The sequence below is a fragment of the Penicillium argentinense genome (assembly GCF_028826775.1).
Source record: "Penicillium argentinense strain IBT 30761 chromosome Unknown utg000009l_segment0_segment0, whole genome shotgun sequence".
Classification (NCBI taxonomy): Eukaryota; Fungi; Ascomycota; class Eurotiomycetes; order Eurotiales; family Aspergillaceae; genus Penicillium; species Penicillium argentinense.
The window spans coordinates 5256876-5270216 of record NW_026622668.1 but is presented as its reverse complement, the minus strand read 5'-3'; the positions used below and the strand labels follow the sequence as shown (position 1 = coordinate 5270216).

The window sequence follows — 13341 nt, the reverse complement described above, 5'->3', positions numbered from 1 at the left end:
ACTGCAACACAGCTGCTAGATAAAGCACCAGGTACAGTAAATAACATTAGTACCTACTACTAGTAGTATGTCTCACTACTTCAGGAAACAGGAGTCGGAGTGGGAAATCAACAATCGCAGTTCAACGTACATTCGGAGCCCGAGCTATCCTTCTAAGTCATGCAGTCTGGCATCCTTTCCTGGAATACATTTTGTTCCGTTCCTTCGTGATTTAATCATGGCATGGATCGCTCTCCATCCGGGTAATAAAAGAGAAAGTTAAAAAAAAAAATCTATGAATGCAAATTGGTCGCACGTCTTCCACCCGATAGCACAAGGGCTATTCAGTTCTCAACGCCGATCTTGACCTTCTTCTCCGGTGGAGGAATTACCTTGTCCTCGTCTGTGCCCTGCAGGGTAGGCAGCTCGGTCACGGCGTCCCGGATGATGTTCAAAGCCTGCTGGATCTCCTCTTCGGTGATGACCAGCGGCGGGGCCAGACGGATGATGTTCTGGTGAGTGGGCTTGGCCTGCAGGTTCTCATGTCAGCTTGGATCCACACCGAAGACCAACGGGGTAGAAAAAACTTACCAGCAAACCCTTCTCCTTCATCAGCATGCACAGGTCCCAGGCCGAGTGGCCGTTGGCCTTGGACTCGTCAATCACAATGGCGTTGAGCAGACCCTTTCCGCGCACGGTCTGGATCAACGGGCTCTGCAGTGCCTCCAGGCCCTGTCGGAAGATGTGGCCGAGCTTCTCTGCCCGCTCAACCATCTGCTCCTCTTGCACCACCTCAAGGGCCCGGATAGCGACGGCACAACCAAGGGGGTTACCACCGTAGGTCGAACCGTGGGTGCCAGGTTCGATCGTGAGCATGACGTCCTTACGGCCCAGCACACACGAGACGGGGTACATACCACCCGAGATGGCCTTGCCGAGCAGGACCAGATCGGGCTTGATTCCGCTCCACTCGTGGCACAGCAGCTTACCAGTACGGGCAATGCCGGTCTGGATCTCATCGCAGATCAAAAGGGCATTGTACTTGTCGCATAGGGCACGAGCCTCCTTCAGATAGTCCTCGTCGGGAACGACAATACCGGCCTCGCCCTGGATGGGCTCGATGAGGAAAGCAGCCAAGTTAGGACCGGCGGCCTCGAAGGCCTCGCGCAGAGCCGCCTTGTCGTTGTACGCAATGGGCTTCTCGGTGCCAGGGATGGTGCAGCCAATGCCGGGCAGGTAAGGGCCGTAGTGCTCACGCGACTCGGGGTCGGAGGAGAGAGAGATAGCAGCGAACTTATTACAAGTCTCCAATCAGTCATTGTTCTACATTGTCGAGGGGCAGTGCATTGGGGAAAGCTTACTGTTCGGCCGTGGAAGTTGTTCTCAGCGCTCAGCACGACTGCTTTGTTCTCCGGAATGCCCTTGACCTTGTATCCCCACTTGCGAGCGATCTTGATACCGGTCTCAACGGCCTCCGCACCGGTGTTCATGGGCAGCACCATGTCGAAGCCGAAGTAGCTAGTGACAAACTGGGCAAAGCGAGGGAAAACATCATTGTAAAAGGCGCGCGAGCTCAGCGTCACGCGCGAGGCCTGGTCGACCAGCGCCGCGACCAGCTTGGGGTGGCAGTGGCCTTGATTCACGGCGGAGTAGGCAGACAGGAAGTCCAGGTAGTGACGGCCCTCGGGATCCCAGACAGAGGTGCCCTGGGCCCGGGCAAAGACGACAGGGAGCGGGTGGTAGTTGTGCGCCGCATAGTCCTTCTCAGCCTGGATGGCCTCAGCCGTCGAGGCCGCGTGGTAGTGGGCAAGAGACCCGTTGGTGCCGTTTGCGGGCATGGTGGATGGATTGGGGATTGGAGATGGAGCTCGGGGATGCGGGGGGCGCTAGTGGGGGCGGTCGATGAGGTAGAGCAAAGAGGAAGAATAGAGTGTCGGAGAGAATTTGGAGCTTTTGAGGTATGTCCCTGAATGAAGAAAAAGGGCCGTAGTAGAGTGTAGCGAGAATTCAAGTCAAAGAGAGGTGAAGGCGCGCCTTAAGTAGGGTGTGGCGCTGTCCCCCCAGGTTGCCGCTATGCCGCTAAGTGCAGGTGTCTTCTCCTAAGTGCAGGTCGTCGCGAGCTCTTGACACCCTCGACATCCACTGTTCGCTAAGCGCAGGATTACACGAGAAGCCCTCGATTTTGCTTCCCTGGTCTCCAGCACGTCCAGCCGGCCTCCAATCGGCGTGTTATTCCCATTATTCACACCGGCCCGGTCTCCGCTGTCCGTGAGGTCGTGTTTTACTCGTGCGCTCACAGGTTGAATCACGACTCCACGCCGTCGCCGCACCCACCATGGCCTTCTAAGCGCTGGCCGACCCCAGATTTCGCATTCGACCTGACGGGCCTCGTTGCCGTGCCCATCCGCTCTCCGCGATGGCCCCCTCCAATGCCTCTGCGCGCCGCGCTGCGTCCTCGCCGGCCGCCAATATCTTCCTCTTCCTCCTCGCCTTCCGCATCCTCAACGCCTTCACCGTCCGGACGTTCTTCCAGCCCGACGAATTCTTCCAATCGCTCGAGCCAGCATGGCAGATCGCTTTCGGCAAGGATCAGGGCGCCTGGGTGACGTGGGTAAGTGGACAAGACCGCGTCTCGGTATCTTGACGCCGGTGATCAGGGCCAGGTCCGACAATTGAGGCTAACCGCGTTGCGCCCCCATGCAGGAATGGCGTCACCAACTCCGATCTTCGATCCACCCTCTCCTCTTTGCCGCCGTCTATAAAACGGCCGACCTCCTCGCGACCACCCTCCAACTGCCTTCTGCGACGCGCGCGGAGCTTCTCATCGCCGGTCCCAAAACAGCGCAGGCCGTTGTGTCGGCAATCGGCGATTTCTACACTTGGAAGCTAGCAACGCGGATCTATGGGAAGGACTCGCGCGGGGCATGGACCACGGTATGTGATTGTGATTTTTTGCGCAATGGCCCTCCAGCGACGGTGGGAGGATCTTGCGCGGAGAGAACACCGGGCTGACAAGGGACAGTTGCTGGTGACAATTCTGAATCCATGGCAGTGGTTCTGCTCGACAAGGACCCTGTCCAATTGCCTGGAGACCACGGTCACGATTGTCGCGTTGGACCTCTGGCCCTGGCAGTGGGCAGCAGGGTCCTTGTCCGACGGTAGCCGCAAGGATGGAAGGGGCACGGTCGAGGATCGAGCGCTTCTGTCGAGGTAGGGGAATATCGAAAAGCCATACTGCATATGATAGAATCAACCGCTGACGCGCATGAACACAGCATTCGCAAGTGCCTGCTACTGGCTGCCCTCGCCTGTATTCTGCGGCCGACCAACATCTTGATCTGGGCAACGCTAGCTAGTTTCGCTTTGCTTCGGACTTCGTGGGGTAATCGGATGATCCTCGTGCGCGAGGTCTTGATTTGCGGGTATGTAATTGCTTATTCCTCTTGCAGATCAGATACCTGCTATTCCAGGCAGAGTACCTCTACCACCTTCACAGATCAACTGACATTACTTCCAGATCCGCTGTGCTCGCAGTGTCAGCCGTCGCAGACCGTCTCTTTTACGGATTCTGGACGTTCCCGCCGCTGAGGTTTCTCTATTTCAATATCGCGCAGTCGCTCGCGGTATTCTATGGGCGTAATGATTGGCACTATTACTTGTCGCAGGGTTTCCCCCTTCTGCTCACGACAGCATTGCCGTTCGCTCTCTGGGGGCTTTACCAAACATTGACCTTTCGGACATTCTCCGTCTCCGACCGACTGCAAACAGAGACCCGAATTCAACTAGCAGTCATCTGCCTTGTGATGCCTTTCGTCCTCTCGCTCATCTCGCACAAGGAAGTGCGGTTCATCTACCCACTGTTGCCGTCGCTTCACATTCTCGCAGCTCCGCCACTGGTCCAGTACTTTTCTCCTGTGATATATTACAGATCATCACATGCGTACACTCCGCAAAGGCTGCTGCTTATCTTTTTCATCTTCGCAAATGTCGTGATTGCTTTTTACACGAGTGTCCTGCACGCCTCAGGGTCGCTCAACATCCTCACCTACCTCCGTCGCCAACATGAGGTTCACGCAAACGGACAGAAGGCCTCTGTATTTTCCTCCGCTTCGACAGCGAACGGGATAACCGCAGGCTTTTTGATGCCCTGTCACAGTACGCCTTGGCGATCGCATCTGGTGTACCCAACAATCGATGCTTGGGCACTATCCTGCGAGCCCCCAATCGGCCTCACCGAGACTGAGAAAGCCGTGTACCGCGACGAAGCAGATCAATTCTACGATGACCCGGCACAATTCCTCCGCGACAACATGGCCGGAGGACTGCGTCATCTCCCCCGACGACCGAGCTACGTCTCTCCTCCCGATCTCGCCCATCCGGAGTCCCAACACCCATGGCCAGACTACCTCATCTTCTTCGAACAACTGGAACCAACCCTCCAAACCCTCCTCCGCGGATCTTCCTACGGCGAATGCTGGCGCACATACAACACAGCCTGGCACGACGACTGGCGTCGACGAGGCGACATCATCGCCTGGTGCCTCGACACCACCGAACAAGACAACTGGCGCGAAACCCAACGTCGAAGCCGCAGCACCAACACCCGCGAATTCCATCTCGACCGCATGATCGACGCCATCAAAAACGAAGCGAGTCGTGCGCAGCCCAAAAAAGGCTGGAAGGCGTTCTTACCCTCTGCTTCATTTTCCTACCCCTGGTCTCCGTCCCAGCCTACCTTCGCAGCAAAATTCGCCTCCTGGCGCCGCGCCGTGAAAGCGTACTTTGCGCCGCGGCCCTCGAGCTTCTGGACGCTGGGCCGTCCGGCGCCGAATATTCGGGATTTGGTGCCGAGGTGGTCGTCGCTTCGCTCTTATTTGCCCGAGCGGCCGGCGTGGCTGGGTGGTAAGTCTAGAAAGAAGATTCTTGAACGGGAGTTGTGGTCTTGACTTCTGAATCTCTACAGGGTAAGGATAGTTTTGGATATAATTTTTAGATGTCTACCATTGTTTGCCAAAGGCTGTTTTGCATTATGGAACTAGAGAATGGTAAAATAATTCATACAATTTATCGACTACTGTGGTTATGGACTCATTGCCGCCAGCGCAGTTAAGGTTTGGAACAATCTGAAATTCTATATAACGAAACAAAAAAGTCCAAATATATACCATTGATCCGCTAAACGAGACATACTTATACAACACATGAAGAACAAAAAGTGAACAGGAAAATATTAGAAAGTGGAAACACCATGACAAATCGAAACTCGATGCACCCAACCATGCACATACATCTCATCGATCAATCTATATCCAATCATTAGGAATAAAAGAGGCACATGTCCATAAACGATTTTGCGGGTCAACCCGCCTATAAGAAGAGAAGGCGGGTTCATCATCTCGGAATATTCTTGAGTGAAAACAGGTGTCAGATTCATCGTGAGGTTGAGCCAGAACAACACAGGGTGCAATCAACCGTAGCGGGCACTCAGACTGGCGAATGCGTCTGGGCTGTGTCGGCCGTTTTGCAGGTTGTTCACGTCCACGCTTGGCTGGCTCATGTGTGTCCGGGGAAAGGATAGGTTACTTGGCGGGGGTCCGGAGAACGGACTGGATGAGAACGGGCTCGAGCCACCGGCGAAAGGAGCGGATGTTTTCATTCCTGTTGGTGCCGGGATTTGAGGCTGGGGTTGAGACTGGGCTGTGCCGTTGGTTCCCATTCCGATGCCCAGGCCGGAGGAAGGTTGGTTGAGTTGAGAGGGGGTCACGCCTGCTTGGGCTGCGAGGCCAGAACCGACATTCGCAGCTCCGAAGGGGTTTCTGGATGCGATGGGTGGAGCGTTGGACTGAGGCTGCGGCGTTGGGACGCTTGAGCCGGGTTGGGTTTGAGGGGTTGTGTTGAGAGAATTGGTTAGGGGTGGAACAGGGCTGGTTCCCATGCCCTGCTGGAACTGGGGTTGGGCTTGAGCCTGGGGCTGGGATTGGAACTGTTGAGGGATGGGAGGAACAGCGGGTGATGGGGCGAGGTTGTAAAGAGAGAGGATGCTGTTCTTATCCATTTGGCCAGTAGTCTGCGGAACCAGCTGCTGCGGTTGCTGCGGTTGCTGCGGTTGCTGAAGCTGCTGAGGCTGCTGCTGTTGAGGCTGGAACTGCTGGGACTGGAATTGATTCTGTGTCGTGAATGGACCTGCGCTCTGAGGGGTCGTCGGTCCCATGGCCTGCTGGAACGGATTGTAGGATCCCTGAGCAGCATTTGTAGCCTGTTGTAGCTGCTGCGGCTGCTGCTGCTGCTGCTGTTGCGGGAAAGAGGGCGTCGGGCCAAATGGTGAGGTTCCAAACGGCGAATTGGAAGGCATGGCTGGCATGGTGTTCGCATGCTGAGGTGGACGAGGCACAGAGAGATTTGGCACCGCTGCTGGCTGCTGTGTCTGCTGCATTGATTGGTTTTGAGGCGCGGCATTGTTAAAGAATGGATTGTTTTGCGCAGCACTGGGGCTAGAAAAGGTCTGACTGGCCACGCCGCCCTGCGGCTGAGGCGCTGTCTGAAAGAAAGGATTGTAGCTGTTGTCCATTGACTGGGGCGAAGAGACATAGCCGCCCTGGTTCTGGCCGAAAGTGGCCGATGGCGCGAACGGCGGCTGGTACATAGGCTGAGATGCAGGCTGAGGCACAGAGTTTGCTCGATTGGGATGTCCGCCAGTCGAGTGAGGGAACAAGGGTTGTGAGACCTGTAAATTCTGGAAAGAAGTTTCCAGAGGCTGAGCCGAGACGGGCGTCGGGTTCGGACGGTCAAATGGATTATAAGACGCAGTCGCAGACTGCGGCTGTTGCTGCACAACTGGATTTGAAACGGACCTCTCGAAAGGATTGTTGGATGTCTCCGGTTTGGGAGGGTTGGGGGTCACGGCACGGGCAGGCTGCGCAGGCGCAGGCGCAGTGGTGCTGGTCGCAGCAGGAGTTCTGGCTCGCATTGGAGCACCATTTCCTTCTCCCAGTCTAGCTAGGGTCTCGACTGACCGATCGAGGTCCTCATTGAGACCGCGCAACACCATCTCGTTCCGGCGGTCGTTGGTGAATCCCATCTCCCGCATCGCAGCCATCTTGGATTCAAATGAAGCAGTCGTCACATCGGCAACGGGCGCGCCGAGGCCCCGCTCGCGGTTCTTCATAGTCGGCTCCGGAGACCAGCGCTCAAGGTCAGGATTCGGCGAACCCTTGGACGACTTGGTGCCGAACCGGCGGAGGTTGGAGGTCGAGGAGGATCCTCGCAGGCCGAATCCAAAAAACTTGCTGCCGGTCTTGGGCGGCAGCGGAGGCGGCGACCCTTCGGGAGAGCCCGATGGAGATCTGGCGCGTGAAGGTCGTGAATCGGGGGTCCGGGTATAGCTGGCATCCTCGCGGCTCGGGGGTTTGGGCTTCCCATCCTCCAACGAGCGGTATTGGTATTTCTGCCGGATGAAGCGTTCCATGCACGAGTCGGCTTCGTCAATGTCGGTCGGGACGGGTGGCTTAACATTTTTCGGATTGAAGATCTTGTTCATCAACATGTTTCCATGCGATTTCATATTCTGTTGAAACCGAACGTCAGCATCTGGGTCTTGGCCTCACTCTGGAGATAGCGATTTCACTCACATCCACCTGTTCGGACGACCAGGTGTCCATCGACAAGGACTTGACCTTGGAAATATGTGTGCCCAGCTTGCGGTGAATTGCGGCGCACCGCATGCAAAGGAATATACCCATCTATTGGCGGAACGGTCAGTCAGTGGGATTCGGACATAGGGGAACAGAGGTCCGGGGGTGCGTACGTTCCAGCTTGCCCATCCTGTCAATTGCGAATGCACGTTAGTCAACTGTCGTAGCAGTATACACCACTCTCATGCTTCCTCTTGGCAACTGACCTGGGGTCAAGGCGTCGCAGTCAGCACAACGGTCATTGCCGGGAACCGTGCGGATCAGCTCGGCGAGGATTTTCTCATGACGCAGCTGCTGGCGCTTGCTAATGCCGGATGGCATGATGAAAAGAAAGGAATGGACACAATACAACGATTGCGGGAAAAAAAAGGGAATAGGGGAAGAAGATGAAGGAGGAAGATCACAAGTCTGCGAGGGGCAAAGTTAAGGTGCAACCCCGGAATCGAGGCCCAAGGGACGCCGACAGACACTTCCCCTTGAACGACTCCACCAACGACCTCTTCGAGAAGCGCTCTAGATTGGCTCAGCAGATTGCCATTGTCGGCTGAGGCCCCTGCCAAGCTGGGAGCAAAGCTATGCGAACATGGCCTACGCATTCGCACTAAGATTGGCTCAAGTCATCTCCGTCCCAATGATAATTTCATCCCAGCGGCTAGGAACCGGTCAACCCGCCTGAATCTGCGTCATATCTGCAGTTTTTTGCGATGCGTACTAGAATCGCAAATCTACGGTGCATACGTAAATACAACCCCATTTTCGCGTGAAAAAGGGATGTCTGAGCAGCAGGTGACTCGCACCACCACTGCAAAAGGAGAACCGAGCCTCCAGTGCCGTAGTGAAGCCTTATGTTGCTCGGGATTTAATCTAGTACGCCAATATGACCCGTCATCCTATGGCAAACACCCTAAGGTAGGAGTGAAGGTTGATTATGCGTTCGTGATTTTCATGAAGTGTTATGAGGAGGAGAAAAGCGATGGGCAGATTTTTCGGGCCCAAATACTCCGGGCTGTTGTCACGTGTTATGAACCTAGCGCGGTCACGTGTATGATGGGTTTTGTGAAGTTTTCTTCGTCGCGCTTTCCTCTTTCTTCTCTTCCCAACTGCCAACAGAGCGTCCCTGGTCGTTGTCAATCGATCCTTTCAGTTGGGGATCTCGTAGTCGACAACAGACCTCGGGTGCTCTCGGGAGTTCCAACCCACATAACCCGCGTGGTGCCAGAGAGTGGCACTTCGTCTCATGGGTGATTTTTATCGTTCGTTCGGTGGGAGATCAAAACCAAACAGCTTTTAGCAGGGCTGCGTCTACTCCACCCTGGTGCTCGGGATCAATCGAGCAGCAGGACTAATTTTACGACGAACATTCTACCATACTCCAATGCATTTATTATTTCAATGGACTCAATTCCCCCTTACTGTCTTGTTGCTATTTTGGCTTTTCGACTTGGGACAGTTAACCTTCGCTTTAGTCTTGAGGTATCAATACTGTCCATATATCCAGTATAAGCAGTTTTGTAAGCATGCAATTGCACTTGACGATCCAAGTAACCTTTTGACATGTCGGTTTCGAAGTAAATCCCCCACATCTTTCTGCGTCGTCATGTTGAGAATTGGCTCGCCTCTTCGCATCGAATAATTCATCTTGTCTGTCGCTGCGTTGAGCTGAAAGTGAACATGGATCATTCAGTGCCTCAAAGTCTCTGGTTTTAAAACCAGCCAGTCTTCTTTTCATACTGGCTTATCCTTGTCCTCTGATTCGGTGTCACTCAGCGTACAATTTGGTGCCATGATACTTGTAAGGGTTATTTCGCGCATCACATAGCTTGGAGCTACTGTCTAATTCGGTGCAAATAGAATTAAGCAAGTATAGTCATGCAATCCGATGCTATCATGAACAACATTAGTGCACAAATCGGGTGGAGGGAAACATCATGATTACACTAATGTAAGGTACGAATGTATATATATTTGTATGGCAAAGTGGTGCTCTACTTAACATACTGTGAACCTGTCGAGGCACTTCATCATGTTTCACAAATGCCCGACAGCAGCTGCGAGTGTCTGACGGGTAGATTTAGCAATGCAAAATCAAATCTGAATTCTCAGAAGAAAGAGATCTTTTGTTCTGTACCTACATTAGACAGTATTCAAACAACACTGAGTGATGGAAAATCACCCCTTCGAAGGTTGGAGTCCTCGGCTACGAAGAGGGTGTATGGTCCGACAAAGACATAAGTAGACTTGCAGTAATACCCTACCCCTAATTGAATATTCTAGTGAGTATCTACGTCTCACTAATTCGGGGAAAACAATCCAAGTGATTTCTCTGGCGATGTGGAACGGGATGGCAATCAGATCGATCGACCCACGGTCGCAGAAAGGTGCTTACAGTTTTGTGCGTGTGGCCCACGGTTCGCGAGTAAAAAAAAAGCATCAGACTGGCCCATCTTACAAACGGTCTGCAGACGACAACCCCAGAATCCAGGCCATCGATCTCAGTAAGCAGCGACTGCGCGAGCCAGATCGATCGATGAGGTAAGCGTCGGAGCAGGCCGTGCAGTCGGTGGAGCCGCGGCCGTCTTTCGACCAAGCAGCGCGTCGGTGTTACAAATTAGGGACCCGCTTGCGACAGCCGGGGTGGAGGGTGGAATGAGAGAATGCATGAGAATGATGCCCGTTGCGAGACGTGTCGACATCGAGTCGGGCGCGCAGAGGCCGGCCAGGATGCGCATCGAGAAGAAGCGAAGCCGCCAGCTCGCCTCCTGGCGACGCGCGGCACGGGTCCCAGCAGATCCCGCCACCAGGCTGGAAGAATGGGAGCCATCGACATCGGGGTGAAATGCGGAGTGCCTGAGTCAAAGACCGAGGCAAATGCGCGGATCCCAGCGAGTGGCACAGTTTGGTTCACAGGAGGCTGCTGCACAGGGGGAGGTACTTAGGTACGGGGTTCCGACTTCTTCCTTCTCTTTCTCTCCTCCTCTCCCTCCCTATCCATCTTAATCCTCGATCATCTCACACACAATGGCTTCCGTTGCTCGGTCCGCATCTCGCGCTTTCTTGCGCTCAAGCCCGGCCTCTTCATTCCGCCCGGCGGCACGCTCTGCTCGATTCATTGCCCCCGCTCAGGGCTTCCGTACCACTGCTCGTCGTGGATACGCCTCTGAAGCCGGCGGCAAGTCTTCGTCCTCTGGCGGTATCTGGGCTCTGGCCTTTGCTGTTGCCGGTGGTGCTGGTGCTTACTTCTACCTGAACGGCGAGAGCAAGCCCTTCGTCCCCACCCAGGCCGACTACCAGAAGGTGTATGACGAGATCGCCCGCAAGCTGGCTGATGAGACCGACTATGATGACGGCAGCTATGGACCTGTAAGTATTTTAGCACAGCCATTGAATCCCATCGAAGGGGGAAGGAGAGGACTAACATACTCTCCTCATCGAAGGTCCTCGTCCGTCTCGCCTGGCACGCCAGCGGCACCTATGACAAGGCGACCGGCACCGGTGGCAGCAACGGTGCCACCATGCGTTTCGCTCCCGAGTCCGACCACGGCGCCAACGCCGGTCTGAAGATCGCCCGGGACTTCCTCGAGCCCGTCAAGGCCAAGTTCCCCTGGATCACCTACTCGGATCTGTGGACTTTGGCCGGTGCCGCCTCCATCCAGGAGCTGGGTGGCCCCGTCATCCCCTGGAGACCCGGCCGTGAGGACAAGGACGTCGCCGCGTGCACTCCGGACGGCCGTCTGCCCGACGCCGCCAAGGACCAGCGTCACATCCGCGACGTCTTCTCCCGCATGGGCTTCGATGACCGCGAGATGGTTGCTCTGATCGGTGCCCACGCCCTGGGCCGCGCGCACACTGACCGCTCCGGCTTCGACGGTCCCTGGGACTTCAGCCCTACCGTCTTCAGCAACGAGTTCTTCCGTCTGCTCGTTGAGGAGAAGTGGAACAACCGCAAGTGGAATGGTCCTGCCCAGTTCACTGACAAGTCCACCTCCACCCTGATGATGCTGCCGACTGATATTGCCCTGATCAAGGACAAGAACTTCAAGTCGCACGTTGAGCGTTATGCCAAGGACAATGATGCTTTCTTCAAGGAGTTCTCTGACGTCTTCGTCAAGCTTCTGGAGCTGGGTGTTCCCTTCAAGTCTGAGGAGCGCTACAGCTTCAAGACCTCTGAGTAAGCGTGATTTTAAGGCAGGAGTGTATGATGTGTTAGAAGTAGACTTGGTCTGCATAGATTTATTTTCTTGCGCGATGTGATATCCGAAATGTTCAGATAGATCTAGATCATTTCAATGTGACTGTTTCCTATTGGATTAATGCCGATTAGTACAAAGCTCAAAGTTGTTGCGTAGCGTCAGCATGTCTATTGTCAGCATGTTCATTTTGGGTCTGACAAATTCGAACTGGAATATGATAGTCGAGTAGCAAGTCGTCAATGGCAACGTCAGTTCTGAGGTTCCAACTTGAAGGTAAGTTGTTGAAGAGACGAAAGTAAAGGGAGAACCGCACTCCGCCTACGCAGCACCGCTGGGCCGCCAGTCCGAAGTGGCGTGCACCACCGGCGCTCCACTGCATTTTAAATCTTCAACCCCAGAAACCACCACGCCCAACCCCCGCCCCGACGTCGCGTCGCGCACAGAGTCCGTGGTCAAGCCTCTCGCTAGACTGCGCTGGGATCCGAAACCCGGGGTAAGCCGACTTGCAGCGCGGGGGAGCCCAGCCTAGCCCAGCGACCAGACCGCAAGTCAAGCCAAAAAAACACGGGCAAATCCGAATACCCTCTGACCGGAAAAGGGCGATCGATAGACGAAATAGAACGACGCGACAATGCCCGGGACCTCCACTTTCGTGGACTACTACACAGTCCTCAACCTTCCCTTCAGCGGGACAACGACCAGCCTTTCGAAACAACAACTCAAACTCGCGTACCACAAAGCCCTCCTCCGCCACCACCCAGACAAAGCCAGCGCCGTCACACAAGAATCCGGGACACGGGCGACCCTTTCTAGTCTAAGCAATAAAGACGTCGAGTCGCGCAGCTACACGATTGACGAGATCACGACGGCATATAAGACCCTTTCGGACCCCACCCTCCGCGCAGAATATGATCGTGTTCTCCGACTTGATCGGGTAAAGGTGGCGGAGCGGGAGAAGACGGGCGACGTTTTTCATACTGGGTTGGAAATTGTTGATTTGGAGGATTTGGGATGTGATGAGAGTGGTGGGGAGGGTGCGGTGTGGTATCGCGGATGTCGGTGTGGTGATGATCGGGGATTCCTGGTCTCTGAGGATGAGTTGGAAAAGGAGGCGGAGCATGGCGAGATTGTTGTTGGGTGTCGGGGTTGCTCCCTGTGGTTGAAGGTGCTCTTTGCTGTTGAGGATGATGGGTGATTATACTGCCATGGCTCGTCTTGGATGATATTGGCTGGATGATCTTGTTTCTCACAGCGTAGGACACTACAGTTTCCGCAGACCCCGCCTATCTTGCGAGTTTTGGCTCCGTATCCCCATACACTGCAGCTGCGGATGGTCAAACTGCCTCTCACCATGAGCTATCCACGATGCCTGCACCGCCCGCCTATGCTACTGTGCTTTCGGGGGAATCGAATCATTCCCTATGGGCTCTTCATATGAGACTCAAGCACAAGGCCGAATACTATTGAGGATGCCACTTGAG

At 54.9% G+C, this 13341-nt stretch overlaps 5 protein-coding genes across 5 annotated transcripts; 3 read left to right on the top strand and 2 right to left on the bottom strand.

Moving 5' to 3' along the window:
* Positions 1-323: 323 nt before the first annotated feature.
* Positions 324-1817, bottom strand: car2 (ornithine-oxo-acid transaminase; the record flags this gene model as incomplete). The annotated part of the gene is made up of 3 exons (XM_056622033.1): positions 324-509; positions 571-1272; positions 1341-1817. The coding sequence occupies 3 exons, from the start codon at positions 1815-1817 to the stop codon at positions 324-326; spliced, it is 1365 nt and encodes a 454-aa protein (XP_056472839.1).
* Positions 1818-2395: 578 nt separating this feature from the next.
* Positions 2396-4925, top strand: gpi10 (putative glycosylphosphatidylinositol-alpha 1,2 mannosyltransferase; the record flags this gene model as incomplete). The annotated part of the gene is made up of 5 exons (XM_056622032.1): positions 2396-2590; positions 2683-2913; positions 2951-3189; positions 3255-3401; positions 3497-4925. The coding sequence occupies 5 exons, from the start codon at positions 2396-2398 to the stop codon at positions 4923-4925; spliced, it is 2241 nt and encodes a 746-aa protein (XP_056472838.1).
* A 521-nt stretch (positions 4926-5446) lies between these two features.
* On the bottom strand, positions 5447-7991 carry N7532_009540 (uncharacterized protein; the record flags this gene model as incomplete). The annotated part of the gene is made up of 4 exons (XM_056622031.1): positions 5447-7543; positions 7608-7718; positions 7784-7800; positions 7877-7991. The coding sequence occupies 4 exons, from the start codon at positions 7989-7991 to the stop codon at positions 5447-5449; spliced, it is 2340 nt and encodes a 779-aa protein (XP_056472837.1).
* A 2697-nt stretch (positions 7992-10688) lies between these two features.
* N7532_009539 (peroxidase) lies at positions 10689-11842 on the top strand (the record flags this gene model as incomplete). Its single annotated transcript, XM_056622030.1, has 2 exons — positions 10689-11030; positions 11105-11842. The coding sequence occupies 2 exons, from the start codon at positions 10689-10691 to the stop codon at positions 11840-11842; spliced, it is 1080 nt and encodes a 359-aa protein (XP_056472836.1).
* Positions 11843-12491: 649 nt separating this feature from the next.
* On the top strand, positions 12492-13055 carry N7532_009538 (diphthamide biosynthesis protein 4; the record flags this gene model as incomplete). The annotated part of the gene is made up of 1 exon (XM_056622029.1): positions 12492-13055. One exon carries the CDS (start codon positions 12492-12494, stop codon positions 13053-13055), a length of 564 nt encoding a protein of 187 aa, XP_056472835.1.
* Between the last annotated feature and the right edge of the window lie 286 nt (positions 13056-13341).